Below are 14,418 nucleotides of genomic sequence, written 5' to 3'. Positions count from 1 at the left end.
AAAACACATTCAACTTTCCTTTAATTAAACAAAACATTTTTTACAAGAAATGTAATCTCAAACATCCATACATCCATTTTCTGCTAAACCATTCAGAGTCTTCGGGGTGGGGCCTTTAGTTTATTTTTAAATTTTTTCATTTACGTTAATAAGTTAATTAAATCTAAATATGTGAGTAAAATTACATAATTGCTGGATTATTTCTAGGAGTCAAAATAAACTTCAAGTATTAAATAAATTGCTCAAAGTAAGCCATTTTTGTTGTATGGGGCCTTTTTTTCCCCAAATATTCCAGCCTATATATGGAATTTTTAGATGCCTTATAATGGTTACACCTGAACATTGCATATCTGCAAGGATGTGCCTAACATTTCTCCCTGAAAGCTGAACTTCAACACAACAGATCAACTGATTTATCTCATTCATCCTTGCCTATGCTTTGCATCCTTCTGTCACACCGTCTTCCTCTTTTCCTCCTGCCTAGCAGCTCCATACTCAGCATCCTATGTGCATCTCATCCCCTATCACTCTTCTACGCTTGTCCCAACCATCTCAACCTTGAGTGACAGCTCATTTCTAATCCTGACCTTTCTGCTCACTTCCAATGAGAATCTTAGCATTCTGGATTGCAAGAAGTCTGAAGCCTATCCCTAAATATATAAAGGTTACCCCAATGACTGGGTTACCCTCAACAGATACATTTTATATATTCCCAAAGTTAATTCAGAAAACAAGGTTGCTTCTAAAACAGACAGTGATTTTGTCTGATTCTCTTCAATGCTCCTGTGATTATGAGCCATCTGTCCCTTGTACATTCATAGAGAGAATGGTTTGCTTTATGAGAAATATATTGCAGTTTGGAGTCCACCGGGGCGTCCCTTTTCAACAATTGATTTAATAACATTCATGAAGAGAATTTCTAGATGTCTACAAGGAGTGGAAGGTGTCAAATTTGGATCTAGACTCTGCGTTTTGCAAATTATATGGTCTTGCTGGCTTCATTAACCAGCAAGACCATCCAGCTCACAGTAAAAGCAGCCAGTAGAAGTGGTTCAGTATCTGACTAAGATGCCACCTGGTGGCACTGAGGATGCCTCAGTATCTTTCTAGAAGACTTGGTTGTAGCTGAAGAGAAAAAGAAAAAACTGGGCACTATTTTCAGTCTCACATGGAGCCCTATAATGATATTTCATAATAAATAAGACTCCAATGGAGCATTACTTTGTCTGTGTCTTGTCTGTCATTACATATAAGGTCTTTCTAATGACTTGTCTGGTTAAATAAAAGTTCCACTGCCGTCCTGCAACATTTTGTGGTCTGAAATGGTGAAAAGTCCAAGTTATATCTCTTCTGCACAATATAGAATATTTTTGAACATAGCGTATAAGTGTCTGTTAATGATTTGAATTACTTGTACTGTACACTGCTGGGTTGCTTTATCTATATTAGTGCAGCATAATGCAATAGTAGATTAACATTTTCAAATTTGCAAAATAATTAGTAACCCTTAAAATAAGTGGTACAGAGTAAAAGTATAATGTTCATAATCAAAACATAGTGAAGCAGAAGTAGAGAGAAGAACATGTACTTCAGTTAAGCATTTGACCAATTTGACCAACATGAGCCTGACAAACATGGAGTAACAATGATCTTAGGATAAAAGGAGGCACTCCTTACTTATTATGCTGCTGTGGAACTTTCTATATTTTTTTATACAAAAATACCAAAAAAACAAAAATGCAGACCCAATGAATTATTTCCCTGTGTCTGCCCCACAAGACAGGCAACTGCTTTCCTTGCTGTAATAAACCTTTCGGCCACATCTTATCTGAGCTCATTCGTTGCTGAGTCTGTCTCAATGTGTTTTCACCCCTGTGCCACTGTTAGAAATGTAACCTGCATCACAGATCAGATAAGAGCAGTCACTCTGCCTGCCCCAATTCAACACGTTCTCTGTCTCACAGGTCATCGCATAAACAGGCTGACTTTCAGTCGACAAACCAGGAAAGTAACTTTTCACAGCAGCCTCGGTCTCATGTGATATCTCGGAGATGTCAGCCTGATTTCTGTCCTTGTCGCTCTGAGGAAGCCAGAGCTTAGTTTCGTGCAGCGGAGCGCCGGCAGCCTCTTGATTTTCCTCTGATATGAAAACCTTGATAGGAGGAGGGGACTGGTTCTCTGTGGGTTGTGCACTATAAGAAACATACTCAGAGTCTAGAGTGAGGCAGCCAATCAACAGCAGAGAGGTATCCTCACGCTGGTCATCATCTGGTAAGAGCTGAGAGGTTCGCTCAGCTATGATGAGACTTTTGTCTCTGAGGACATCAGTCACCTGGAAGTCTTCAATATTAAGGATGCTCCTCTCTGCAAATTTCTGTTGAAAAGAATGAATGAGTGGTCATTTTGTGACTGACTGCTGTAGCTTTACATATATTTGTTTTTATTGTTTCTCTTTTTTTTAGATGTGCAAATCCTTTGTGGTCATTTTGTCAATCTTAGAAGTTTTCTTGTTCCTGTTTCTGTATGGTGTCTTTGCCATTCCCCCTGTTGTCTGTTTATTAGTATCCACAGTTTTCAAGATATCATGTTCAAATTTTGTGTGATGGTAGATATCATTAACAGGTGTTTTTGTTATAATTAGTTGGACTAATATTCTAAATCTGAGTCTGACGATGGGTACGAAGTCTCCCATGCACAGATATATGAGCTGTAAATAAGTAACCCAAATATGAAAGCTGTAAAAAACAGATTACCTCGTGGTTTGGGTCCATCAGCCACTGGCCTGTTTTGCTTAGTCGAGGGCTAGAGATTAGCGGGAAGAAGTATGACTTGTACCTAAAAAGTGATGTTGATTAAAGTCATTATCAGTGACGAGGACTAACCGCGTACTATCAGAACATTCACTTCTGACTTCCTGTAAGTCCTAGAAACCAGGAGAATCTCCAGGAAATTGTTTGCATTTTTGCAGCATGTTTAATCTTTCAGAGCTGGATTGACCAGAAAAAGCAGGTTCATGGGCCACTGACTTGAGGTCAGATGATAAAAGGCTAAGCTGTATTGCTGTAATACATTCAGATGTTTTGTATTGTGTTAACAGCTGTTAAATCCCATAAATGTTCTTGTTACTATCCTAGAAAATGTGAAATACTGGTAAATATTCTCATTTATTAAACTGTTCTCAGACAAGTTTTGGTAATGCTACCGCAAAATATGACTTTAGTTATTAGCAAATAACATTTAACATACTTTTTTTTTATGCCATGCCTTGCATGCGCTGTTTGGGCCAAAGATCACATGGCATACATGAAAAACAAACGCATTAGTATTGCTAAAAGAACAGATTGCCCAGCACTCACAGATTCCTGGACAGGATGGAGAGGATTAACACAGTGACAGCCACCAGCAGCAGAGGAATCGCTGTAGCCACCACCCTTACATCATCTGGAAAGAAGAATATGAGATTCTTCTTATGTTTCAAAAATCAGAATAAATAAATCACTTTCTTGCAGTCACAGCAGTATGTTTCTATCACCCATACTTATGTCCATCATCTGGGTCAGTTGTGTACCTCACTGTCGAGCATTTTCTGTAATAGCCACCTGCACTTTATCCATCCATCCATGCATTTCAAATTAAAAGCCTATATAACAAATTCAACATTTTATTGCTCTCTATTCTGTTATTTCTCTTATTTTACTATAAGAGTTTTTGATGCTGAAAGAAAAGCCATCAAGCCGACTTTAATGTAGGCAGTGCACTCATTTATAATTATAATAGAATATATCTTAATTGCAAAGTGTGTTTCACATAATTGTGTCTTGTAACATGTGAAAAGTTCTTATTTGCATTTGTATGATGTAGACTTTCTTTCTTTTTTTTTGCATATCCTCCAGAAATACAGCAGAAAAGTGTTTTTATTTGATGGGTTGAAAATGTGAGGTAGCAAGTTGTGCTGTCCACTACAAACGATGCTGTTTTGTTTTGAAAGGGGTAAAGTTACTGCACATTTCTGAAATCCTGCAAAATCAAAGTCAAGACTGTCAAATTGGAGAAACCATTTCAATTTTGGCAATAAAGTGATAATATCTGAAAAAAAGTTGTCACTTAACCTCCCTTGTGGGTTTGAAATGTGGAAGCTGCAATTTTTGTCAATTTTAAATGAAAGTCCATGTGCTCTGTTAGCTCAGCCCCAACAAATGAGACATCAATAGAAAGAGATGCATAAGCAGTGCTTGATATAGAGATCTCAGACTTCTTAGGAGGAGACGGTCTTAGGTTTCACAGGTGAACAAATGCTGCAGTCCACACACCAGGGGGCGCTGCAGATATGGCTTCAATCATTGATTCTAAGTATATTGAGAAGAAATCTACTACAAAGAAATGTAGCCAATGCTGCAATGCAAAAAAAAACCACATAAAGGAATCTGGTTCAGTGAAACTCACCGAAATCTGTCGTCACTTGAACGATGCTTTTAGAATCATTATCAGCCAACAGCGTAACAGAATACTGAGCGTTGGGCATCAGGTTATAGAAAGTGTGCTGCTGGTCATTTGGCCACAAAGGTAAAGCTGGAAATGAGAGAATGTACGTTGTATTTGCAGAAAGGTGATAAAATATGCATAACAGTTTCCTGTAACACTTCTGCAAGCGAGAAAATATACATGGACAAATCTAATGAAAAAAAGACAAAGTTGGGTTTTTTTACTGTGGAGTGAGATTTTATGCCAAAAGGCTCATTAACCCACAGACATGTTTCATCATGACAACATACACTGTTTGTCTGAGTCTTTCCTCAGAACTGCTTCATATCTGCTCACTCTGACTGGCTCAGACTTCCTTTGCCACTCCCACATAATGGTCACTGATGTCTTAGTCACACTGACCCTCAAATTGACCACCTCCATCAAAGCTGAGAAGATGAACACACAGACAGATCGAAAGTCAAATATTGATTCCTCAATTTTTTTCCCCGCATTTAATTCAATGTAAATAACTTCTGTTCTGCTGTAAATTACTTTGCATATTATTTGACCATTTTACTGCATTAGCATCACTATTAATTGACTCTTAGATAAGACTTTTCTCATTTTCTATTCACAGAAACAATACTAACTGAGAATACTAATACTGAGATTGAAACCAAGGTTTTAGCTGATGATTCACATTACTGGGTAAATCTGAATCATCCTGTGCAGACGCAGAGGTTATCACCACCACACATTTCTATCTGAGCTCGTGTTTACCTCCATACTGCAGACTTGCCGGCAGAGACTGAGAAGACCCATACTGCTGGTTGTAAACAGGAAACACACTGATCAGGTACTCCTTATTTGGGTCAACATCTGGAAACATGCACAGTAAACAGAACAGCTGTATTAAATACAATGTCTGTTATAGACTAAAACACCAAATACAAGTCACTCATTCAGTTTTATTTATTTCCCCTCACCCCCAACAGGTTGCAGCAAACGGGTGCCCCTCCCTGAGCCTGGTTCTGCTAGAGGTTTCTTCCTGTTAAATGGGTGTTTTTTTCTTCCCACTGTCCCCAAGTGCTTGCTGATAGTTTGCGTTTTCTCTGTATTATTGTGGGGTCTTTACCTTACAATATAGAGGGCCACAAGGTGATGGTTGTTGTGATTTGGTGCTATAAATAAATGTAAAATGAACTGAACCAAATTAATATTATTAGTAGAGAGACTATCTACTGCTTTAAACCAAATTTATTTCATTTCCACTTTATTTGTCAGGAACAATGTACAAACAAAAAAAGCTAACATTAAAGTTCACCTAAGAGAAAAGATGCATTGTACCAAATTTACCTACTATCTAATTTCCATCTGCACTATTTAAATCCACATGGACAGTCTCCAGCATCAATACACCCCCACACCGCGCCCTCAGTATGCTGCAGTATACTTTGTCTGAACATAAACTGCTCTGCTTCCTCAAAACTCAGCAACAGCCCAAAGTGTGAGAGTGTGTGTAGAAAATCTGCTGCTAAAATTAGTCCCTAACAAATGCCCAAACATATTTTTAAAGACTTAATGATGAGCTGTTTGAGGAAACTGCTGTAAAATTCATCACATTTTTGTAATAGCTCTTATTAAAACACAACATAATTATGACATTTACCTTTTTCTTTATCTGGAAATCTCCATTTAAAAAAAATCCCCACTAATCAAATGCAGATCAAATACACACAAGATGATAGCTTTTTTCCCCCATGTGGGGCTCTGTTATCTAACACCATCTAGATTGTGATGATGAGGTCCTATCAGCACCACTGCACCTCCTATTTTGCATCAGCTTTACAGTAAAAGCCTGCTAGTGGAGAAATTTACTCAGCAGCACGTAGCAGCCTTAAGGACTCAAAGATAAAGCCAAAGAACAAGTAGCAGAAAGAGGCTTGCCTCAAAAGTGAGTCAAACCACATAGATGTTAAAAAGCACTCCTTTACACCAGAAACACTTAATATGGCTTTCTTTTCAAAGAAACTTGTTTAAAAGTAACCAATTAAAGATATGCATTATTAGATCTGATCATGCTTTGTACCACCGCTGGCTGCTGTAGCTGCTGCCTCTCTGCTTGGCTTCACTTCCATGAATTTGAGTCACTGAACTGGACTTTTCTGTGCTGTCTTTGCCTTCTGGAGCATTTTAATTATATTATCTGACAAATAATGCAGTTTGCTAACAATGCTATGACAAAAACACTAATATTAAGGCTTTTAAGGCATCTGTGATGTCACAGCGGGTTTGTCTATATAAAGTCTCTGGTTAAAATGCTCAGGTCTAGAGCGGCTGACTGCTTGGCCCCCACCTCTGCTAATCCAATTTAGTGAACTGAAGTTTGTCCTGTTTGTGGCTTTTTGAGCATTTTTAATGGAGTTATCTGACAATAATAAGGCTTGTTGTATGGTACAGCTTTGAAATGGGACTTCACGAAACAGAAGATGATGCCTGAGCAGTATGCTTTTATTCTGAAATGACTGCAGGACACGGAGTTCAAGGTGAAGCCAATATATTATATTCATTAAAAAATAAAATGACTTTTGTTTTGGGTTTTTTCCCCCTTTTCACCTTGTATGACGGTGGAGGTGGTGAAGCCGTCAACTCGAGACCAGTGGCTGGTGGATGGACTCGTCTCAGGGTGCCACTGAATCAGGAAATAGCTGACAGGCAGGGTGTGACCTGGGTTGATGGGGATCTTCCACTGGACCAGAAGCTCTTTTTTTCCTGGGTAAGAGCTGGAAATCCACATGTTTCTGACAGAGGGAAGAGCTGCCGAAAACAGGGCCCACATTATTACTTAGATTAAGACGGAGAAGACAATGCTCATCATCAACAGTAAAATAAGCTACCATTTCTAAGTCTCCAATTTTTGAGATTCACAAACCGCACTTGGTCCAATGCACTGCGCATTTTTGAAATTTCTCTTCTTGTTAAACGTATGAGGCAAGTTTTTAAGTAAAAAAACAGACGAGATCATGGAAAGATTTCGCAATAGGCTTTGTAAAAACAGCATGTCACTGGTCTGCTGCTTCCTAACAGCAACAAATAACATGCAGGATGTTGCAAAAGTGAGCAGCACGCATATGATATCTAATATCTAGAGCTGGAGGCCAATAGTCACGATCGTGTAAGATACTGCAAATATCTTTTTCATTTGAAATGTTGCTGTAGGCACATGCATACAGAACATGGATGCTTCTGCTATTTGTTTTTTTTTTACATATCTACATTTTGACCAGGTGACTGATAAGCTAGCCTGGGTGTATATATGTCCGTAGTGACCAGATATTATCAGTGGGTTGCTAACTGCCTCTACACCTGTAAGACTGAGGCCTAAAATGCATTAATTCTTTCCCCTTGGATGCTTTTAGAGCTGCTGTCAAATATTCCCTTTATGGAGGAAAGAGTTCAGTAGCTTTAGGAAGAAATACATTATTTGAAGCAACTCATGTTAAAATTGTGATGTCTGTGGGGATCACTGTCTCACCTGAACAATATTCTACAAATACCCCAGCACATCACTCAGAACAAAAATATAATAATAACAACAATTACATGTCATAACCAGCGTCTTCTGTCTTTGTGTGCTGAAGCTGAGATGGGCAGCAGGGCCGTAGCCAGCTGTGTTGAAGGCTCTGACTGTGATGCTGCAGTTCCCCTCCTCCACCACTAGGCGCGTCACATCAGTGGTGTTTTGAATCCGTCCACCTTCTTTATAGCTCATCTGGTATCCAAGGATTCGACCTTCAGTTTCAAGAGACTCGGGAGCCTAAGATGAAAAAGAAACAATAATAAGAGATTCGTTTTAGTAAATCAGAACGGTATTTTTCTGCATTTATATGAGAAATCATCATCATAGTTATCTGAGACACCGAACCTTCAACATAATGAGATGAAGTTCCAGAGATCCACCTTTTTTCTCCAGTCTGTAAAACACCTCTGGTGGCCTGGAAGGAACTTAAAAAAAATGAGCTTTTTTTATTTATTTATTTATGTTATATATGTCAGTTATATATGTCAGTGTTGTAGCTCCAGGTATTCTGTCCCTGATGTGAATGCCTGTTACCTCTGTCCAGTGTTCTTCCTCTGATTTCAGAGCTCCAGTTACTCCAGAAGATCTGTTCCCTGCAGGCCACAGCAGCTCTGTACACTGTAAACGGCAGGAGGCCTTTGATGGTGTAATTCAACGTCAGATTTGCAGATAAATCAGGAACCTGGACACAAAAGCAGACAACCAAACCTATGGGACAAAGCTGACTGTAAGTGGACTTACTATGCTCTTCTATACTTCTATCCTGTCTACTCTGTCACAGTGCTGGATGGCCAAAGCTTCAAATAATGAGGTTAGTGCATGTACAAGAATCACTGTAAGTCAAAAGCTCAGGTTTCAGGCATTTTTATTTTGGGATCAAAATGTTGCCTCTATTAAAACTTTATTAAACAATTAAAATACATTTGTAATTTAAGGAGCTTGTAAAGAAAAGCAACTGGACTTCTTTAAGTTTCTTGAAGACGTTCCACGTCTCATCCGAGAAGCTTCTTCAGTCCTGAACTGAAGAAGCTTCTCCTTAGATTACCATGACATGGATAACCTACATGGTCATATTGTGATTCCCTTTTTGATCGTTTTTACATTTTCCGAAGCTTATTAAGCCACAAACCCTATTTCAGAAGAAACTAAAAAAAAAGAGAACTTCACATCTGACAACACAGAAATTTCATAAATCATTACCAACAGCAAAAGACGCTGAGTTGAATTTTAAGCTCAGTGCAAAAATCTTCCACAAACTCTTGTTTCATTTTCCTAAAAGAAACTTAAAGTTTACTTATTTTCATTGGATACTTTTCTCCACGTTCTCCACCTGCAGCAGTTCCACCGCTCACAGTGTCAGAAACACTGGCTTAAGGTAACAAGCTACAAAAAGTAAAGAATTTGATGCTTATGTCTACACATTCATAATCAGTATATATAGGGATCAGCAAAAACTGCAGAACATAAACAACAGTCTTAAATTACTCTGTTATTAGTGTTTGTTGCAACACTTTCAGTATCATTTTGGTTGAACTAAGCTACCTTAAACACACCTTTTTTTAAAACTTTTCACTTAGCAAATGTCATTAAACAGTTTCTGTTGTTGTTTGCATCTCACTTCAGCAGGAAACAGCAATATGAAATATTGTAAGAATTTACATATTATTTAAACGTTTTCAGGTCTTTTTGGCTCATACTTTGTGGTGGAAACTAAAATAATGTGCAGTTCTTCTTGGACTTATTTTCTTGGAGTGCAGGTACCCAAAGAAAAAGCCTACAGAGTGTTGGTATGATGCTAACCTGGGTCCACATGTCCTCACTGTCGAGTCTGTAGCGAAGCTGACATGTGCCATCACTGGTGCTTGCCCAAGACACAACAAGTGAGTCCTCAGTAGAGCTGAGCACAGTTAATACAGGTGTAGGGGGTTTGACTGAGAGGAGGAGACAAGGAGTGAATTACTTCATCATCATTTATATGAGCAAACAGCAGAGGAAGATGGAAGCCAGGTGGATTACAGGTGACAGTCACAAAACGTGGGGGTGTCTAACCTGCTTCAAAAAGAAAGATACTGTGAGGCTCAGACCAGATCTCTGTCATGTGGTTTTTAATCCTTGCTGTCACATTGACAAAGGATGCTGAGTTGAAGATGCCCTGACAGGATATAATTTCATGGTCCCTAAATATGAAAGATAAAACATCTGAGAAGATTACACAAGATCACTTTGTAATTATTATCGTAACTAAATCATCAAGTTTTATACCTGCTGAAAATCAGGGAGGCGGTAGTCTCAGTGTCGCTGTTTGAGTCTAGACTCCACTCGCATGTCATGGATATTTGTCTGTCTGGAGACTCTTGGTAGTAACATGACATGTTCAGAGTATCTGCAGGAAAAGAAGTTTAAATAACACATCACTACAAAAAGCTGAAGACATTAGTTTTGGGTCATGCGAACGACATGTCGACACATCAGAGCGGGTTAACTGAATACGTTCTTCTACTGGACCTACATTTAATGTTTTATAAAATTAACATGATTAAATGAAAACTTCAAACCAGTCACTGAGACCAAAAACAAAAAAACAAAAAACAAACATCCAGAAACATATAACCGGATATGTTTTTTAGCTTCTATTTAAATAAAAAAAACTTCTCACTCATGTTTAAACAGATCAGATTTCTCATAGATCCTTATCCTTATACTGAGGCAGCTTTACTTCATTTTTTTTTTAAATCAGAGGATAAAAACCAAGAACGATAAGCAAACATGAAGATCCAGCATCTGTGTCCTGTCGGTGTGTGTGCTCACTCTGTGTGGACGAGGGTGGGCGAGGGTCACAGTCTGCAGGGCTGGTGACACACACCCGCGTGTTTTCTTTGCAGATCTCCAGCTGAAAGTCTCTAACTGTCACTCCTGACACGACGAAACAGGGAAACAGAGAAAGTCAATGAAAAAGATAACTAAATAAAGATTTGAATGATTTTGGTGCCCTGGATGTTTTTGTAAAGTGTGAAATGGAAAGTGAGACAATGTTTATTCGCTAAAGACAAAGACTACATTGCCAAAAGTATTCACTAACCTAACCCAATCACTGAATTCAGGTGTTCCAATCACTTGCATGGCCACAGGTGTACTACATCAAACACATAGACGTGCAGACTCCTTCTACAAACATTTGTAAAAGAACTGGTTGCATTCAGGAGCTCTGTGAATTCCAGCATGGTACCGTGAAAGGATGCCACCTGTGCAACAAATCCAGTTCCTCACTACTAAATATTCCACAGTCGACTCTAAGTGGTTATAACAAAGTGGAAATGATTTGGCTAAAATTACAGAACTTGTCTGACTGCACTGAGCAGTGTGAAGAGCATGGACAATTTCATGCTCTAAACTTTGTGGGAACAGTTTGGGGATGGCCCCTTCCTGTTTCAACATGACTGCACATAAGTGCACAAAGCAAGGTCAATAAAAACATGGATGCAGGGAACACATGCAGTGTGGAAAGAACTAGACTCGCTTCCACAGTCCTGACGTCAACCTGATAGAACGTCTACGGGATTCATGAGAGCAGAGAGGAGGCAGCCCCTCCTGTCCAATATCAGTGTCTGACCTCACAAATGTGCTTTTGGAAGAATGGATAAAAAAATCCCATAAACATTCCAAAACTTTATGGAAAACCTTTCCAGAAGGCGATATCGATATCATATTAAACCCATGAATTAAGAATCCGATGTCAATCAATCGTGTTTATATGCGTGCGTGAACGCAGACAAATGCTTTTTGCATTATAGTGTATAACCGAACTTCTCTACACCGAAAGAAAGGTGAAAACAATGCCCGGCCCACTTCGGATTAAGTAAACTTAACGTGAGCTAATTCTAACGCACTGGTTTTAAAATGGTTCAATAAAATAAAATAAAATTGAAAAAAGCTGTACTTCATTCAGAAAGTGTGTTCCCTTTACAAAAACACAAAAACAAAAAAACGTCTACAAGAGCTACAGTTGAAACACACACAAAACTTTGAACGGATCAATAAAAGACCTTATTCAGAATAACAACAACAACAAAAAAGTCCTGAACAAATTTTTCTTCAGGGATTTAGTGAATTCAGTACGGAGGCCTCACAAGCCAAATATTTCCAGTCCAGAAAACACTTTAGTAACATTAAAATGCCAAATCTGTTTTTTAATATTTGTGGATAACTTACCATAAGAAAACACACCAATCAGGAGACTCATCACTGTCCAGGTACAGAAGTGCCCTTTAAGAATCCAAACATCCATCTTAACAGTAAAAATGATTTTCATTTAAACATCCAAGGACATCCACATTTAATCTGTATGGTCTTTAAAAAAAAGGTTCAAAACCCACAGAGAACACGCGTCTCTGGTGTGTGCATGAGGAAGGAGGAAGACGCCTCTGTTCAGCTCTCAGCTCAAACACAGCTTGCTCAGGAAATTGCTCCACTCGTGTAATCAAGCGACAAACTTGTAAAAGTTTATGCTTCACTTGTATGTAGAGGATTATATGTATATGAAGCATAGTGAGATTACGGTAACTTTCAGCGCACTCTGGTGGATAAACTGTGTACAGCTATTTGACTCATGTAGTGAGCTACCAACCATAAAAACAAAAGCGTTAGCTAAATATAGCAGATATATTACATGTTGGCTAGCAGCCATAGGGTGTAAAATTTGTAATGTTACTTGTTCATCAAAACAGCCACCTGTTGAGCTAGTCTAATGAAAAATGAGTTATTAAACTGTTAGAGGGTAAACTGTTACGAGATATAGAAGAAAATATTGATAGTTTCACGAATTTAAAGGAAACGATACAAAAGAAACAAACTTGATGGACAGAATGGCTACGCTGCTACTGCTAGCAAACGATATTTAGGTTATTGCTAGCTAACATTAATCTTAAACAGTGTTGGGACTAACGCGTTATTAAGTAACGCGTTACAGTAACTACGTTATTATTGTGGTAACGAGCACGGTAACTAGTTATTATGCCCAAACCAGGAACGCGTTACTCGTTACTGGGATTTAGAAAGGCTCGTTATTCGTTACTTCGTGTGGTGGCTATCGCGGAGCTTCCACAGATTCAATAACATTAGCAAGTGGTGGAAGCCAGCAGGTTGATGAAGGAAAAGGGAGGCAAGAGGAGAGACCCGAAGCAGCCGCCTGTCCGAGAGTGTCAGGTGAACTGAACTTCAGGTAAGAAGTTATGACCTGCAGTCTATCTGGGTCAGATATAAACCAAGTTTAGGTGGAGTTTATTTTCGTTGTGCTGACTTTTTCGTACTGCGTGCTAGCTAGCATGACAGAGTTTCTATACAGCTGGGTGGGTGCTATGTTACTGATGTCGAACTTTATTTTGTTCATACAGTTAATTATTAGAGTTGCCAAACGTGCCCTAAAAAACGGAATCGTCTTGTATTCAGAGAAAATATTACGCGTTTGGTATTGAGGTGAAAAGGAACAGTTTGTCCCGGACTGTAGCTACAATAAAAAGACACAAAGCTGGATTTATTCTGTTTACGCTGTCAGCTGCCTCTTCTTCTCTCATTCTCTCCCCCTCCCTCTCCTGTTGCTACTTCAATCATGAAACTGATCAGTGATCAGCTGATCGGCTTTTCTCTCTTGTTTATTTATCGCCCACTAAAGAGGAATCCAGCGGATGTCGCGCTAAACAACAGCAGCACGTTTAAGCTTGATCAGCTGTTGTTAGAATTTATTTAATATTAATTTCTAGTATCAGCTGATGTTTGCTGGAGCCACAGCTGTAAAGCTGCTGGTCATGATGTCGGTTTGGTTATCTGGTGAGAGGGAAACATGAAGATGAAACCAGGAGATGTCCTTACTGAATCATCAGAGCTGAACAGGTGATGGAGAAACAGGTTTACCTTTTAGGTGACATGAATGAGTTGAAGGGAAGTTATGAACTGTTTCTGAGAGACAAATAACACCAGGATCCTTTTCTATGTAGCTGACAGCTGGTAACTGTGCAGGGGCGGATCTAGCAAAGTGTTGCCAGGGGGGCAGGTAGGGCATTAACAGGGAAAGGGGGCACAAGGAAATACTTTTCTTTCTTATTCTCATTTAAAATGTCTAGCTTTTAAAAATATAATTATCTGAGTCTTACAACAAACAATTGATAGATTGATACATATATACCATCAGAACAGTGTACATCACTGTCACAACAGTGTTTATTTTCATTCAAAGGCTTTATGATTTTTCCTATAATGGTGGGCCGGTCTCCAGTCAAGATGCCCGGGATGATTTTTTTTAACCCAGTCCAGCCCTGTATGCAGCTCATCTGCAGTCTGGTGTTACCTACATCTTCCTATTCAGAAGGCAGAATTTCCGA

At 38.9% G+C, this 14,418-nt stretch overlaps 1 protein-coding gene across 2 annotated transcripts; it reads right to left on the bottom strand.

Annotated features, from left to right (window-relative positions):
- Nucleotides 1-108: 108 nt before the first annotated feature.
- LOC116313567 (interleukin-6 receptor subunit beta) lies at nucleotides 109-12,741 on the bottom strand. 2 transcript variants are annotated; one of them, XM_039620956.1, is made up of 16 exons: nucleotides 12,418-12,741; nucleotides 12,254-12,307; nucleotides 10,853-10,957; nucleotides 10,307-10,427; nucleotides 10,094-10,221; nucleotides 9,845-9,975; nucleotides 8,579-8,726; nucleotides 8,390-8,469; nucleotides 8,068-8,281; nucleotides 7,081-7,281; nucleotides 5,245-5,343; nucleotides 4,773-4,910; nucleotides 4,444-4,569; nucleotides 3,357-3,441; nucleotides 2,754-2,835; nucleotides 109-2,374 (listed from the first exon to the last, which is right to left on the bottom strand). In XM_039620956.1, the coding sequence occupies exons 1-16, from the start codon at nucleotides 12,443-12,445 to the stop codon at nucleotides 1,856-1,858; spliced, it is 2,259 nt and encodes a 752-aa protein (XP_039476890.1). In that variant the 5' UTR covers nucleotides 12,446-12,741; the 3' UTR covers nucleotides 109-1,855. The 2 variants fall into 2 exon arrangements, with proteins under 2 accessions (XP_039476890.1, XP_031587175.2); XM_031731315.2 differs by having other exon boundaries at nucleotides 12,254-12,739.
- Nucleotides 12,742-14,418: the final 1,677 nt, after the last annotated feature.

Source organism: Oreochromis aureus, linkage group 12 (assembly GCF_013358895.1).
Source record: "Oreochromis aureus strain Israel breed Guangdong linkage group 12, ZZ_aureus, whole genome shotgun sequence".
NCBI lineage: Eukaryota > Metazoa > Chordata > Actinopteri > Cichliformes > Cichlidae > Oreochromis > Oreochromis aureus.
This window is presented reverse-complemented; position numbering and strand designations above follow the sequence as displayed.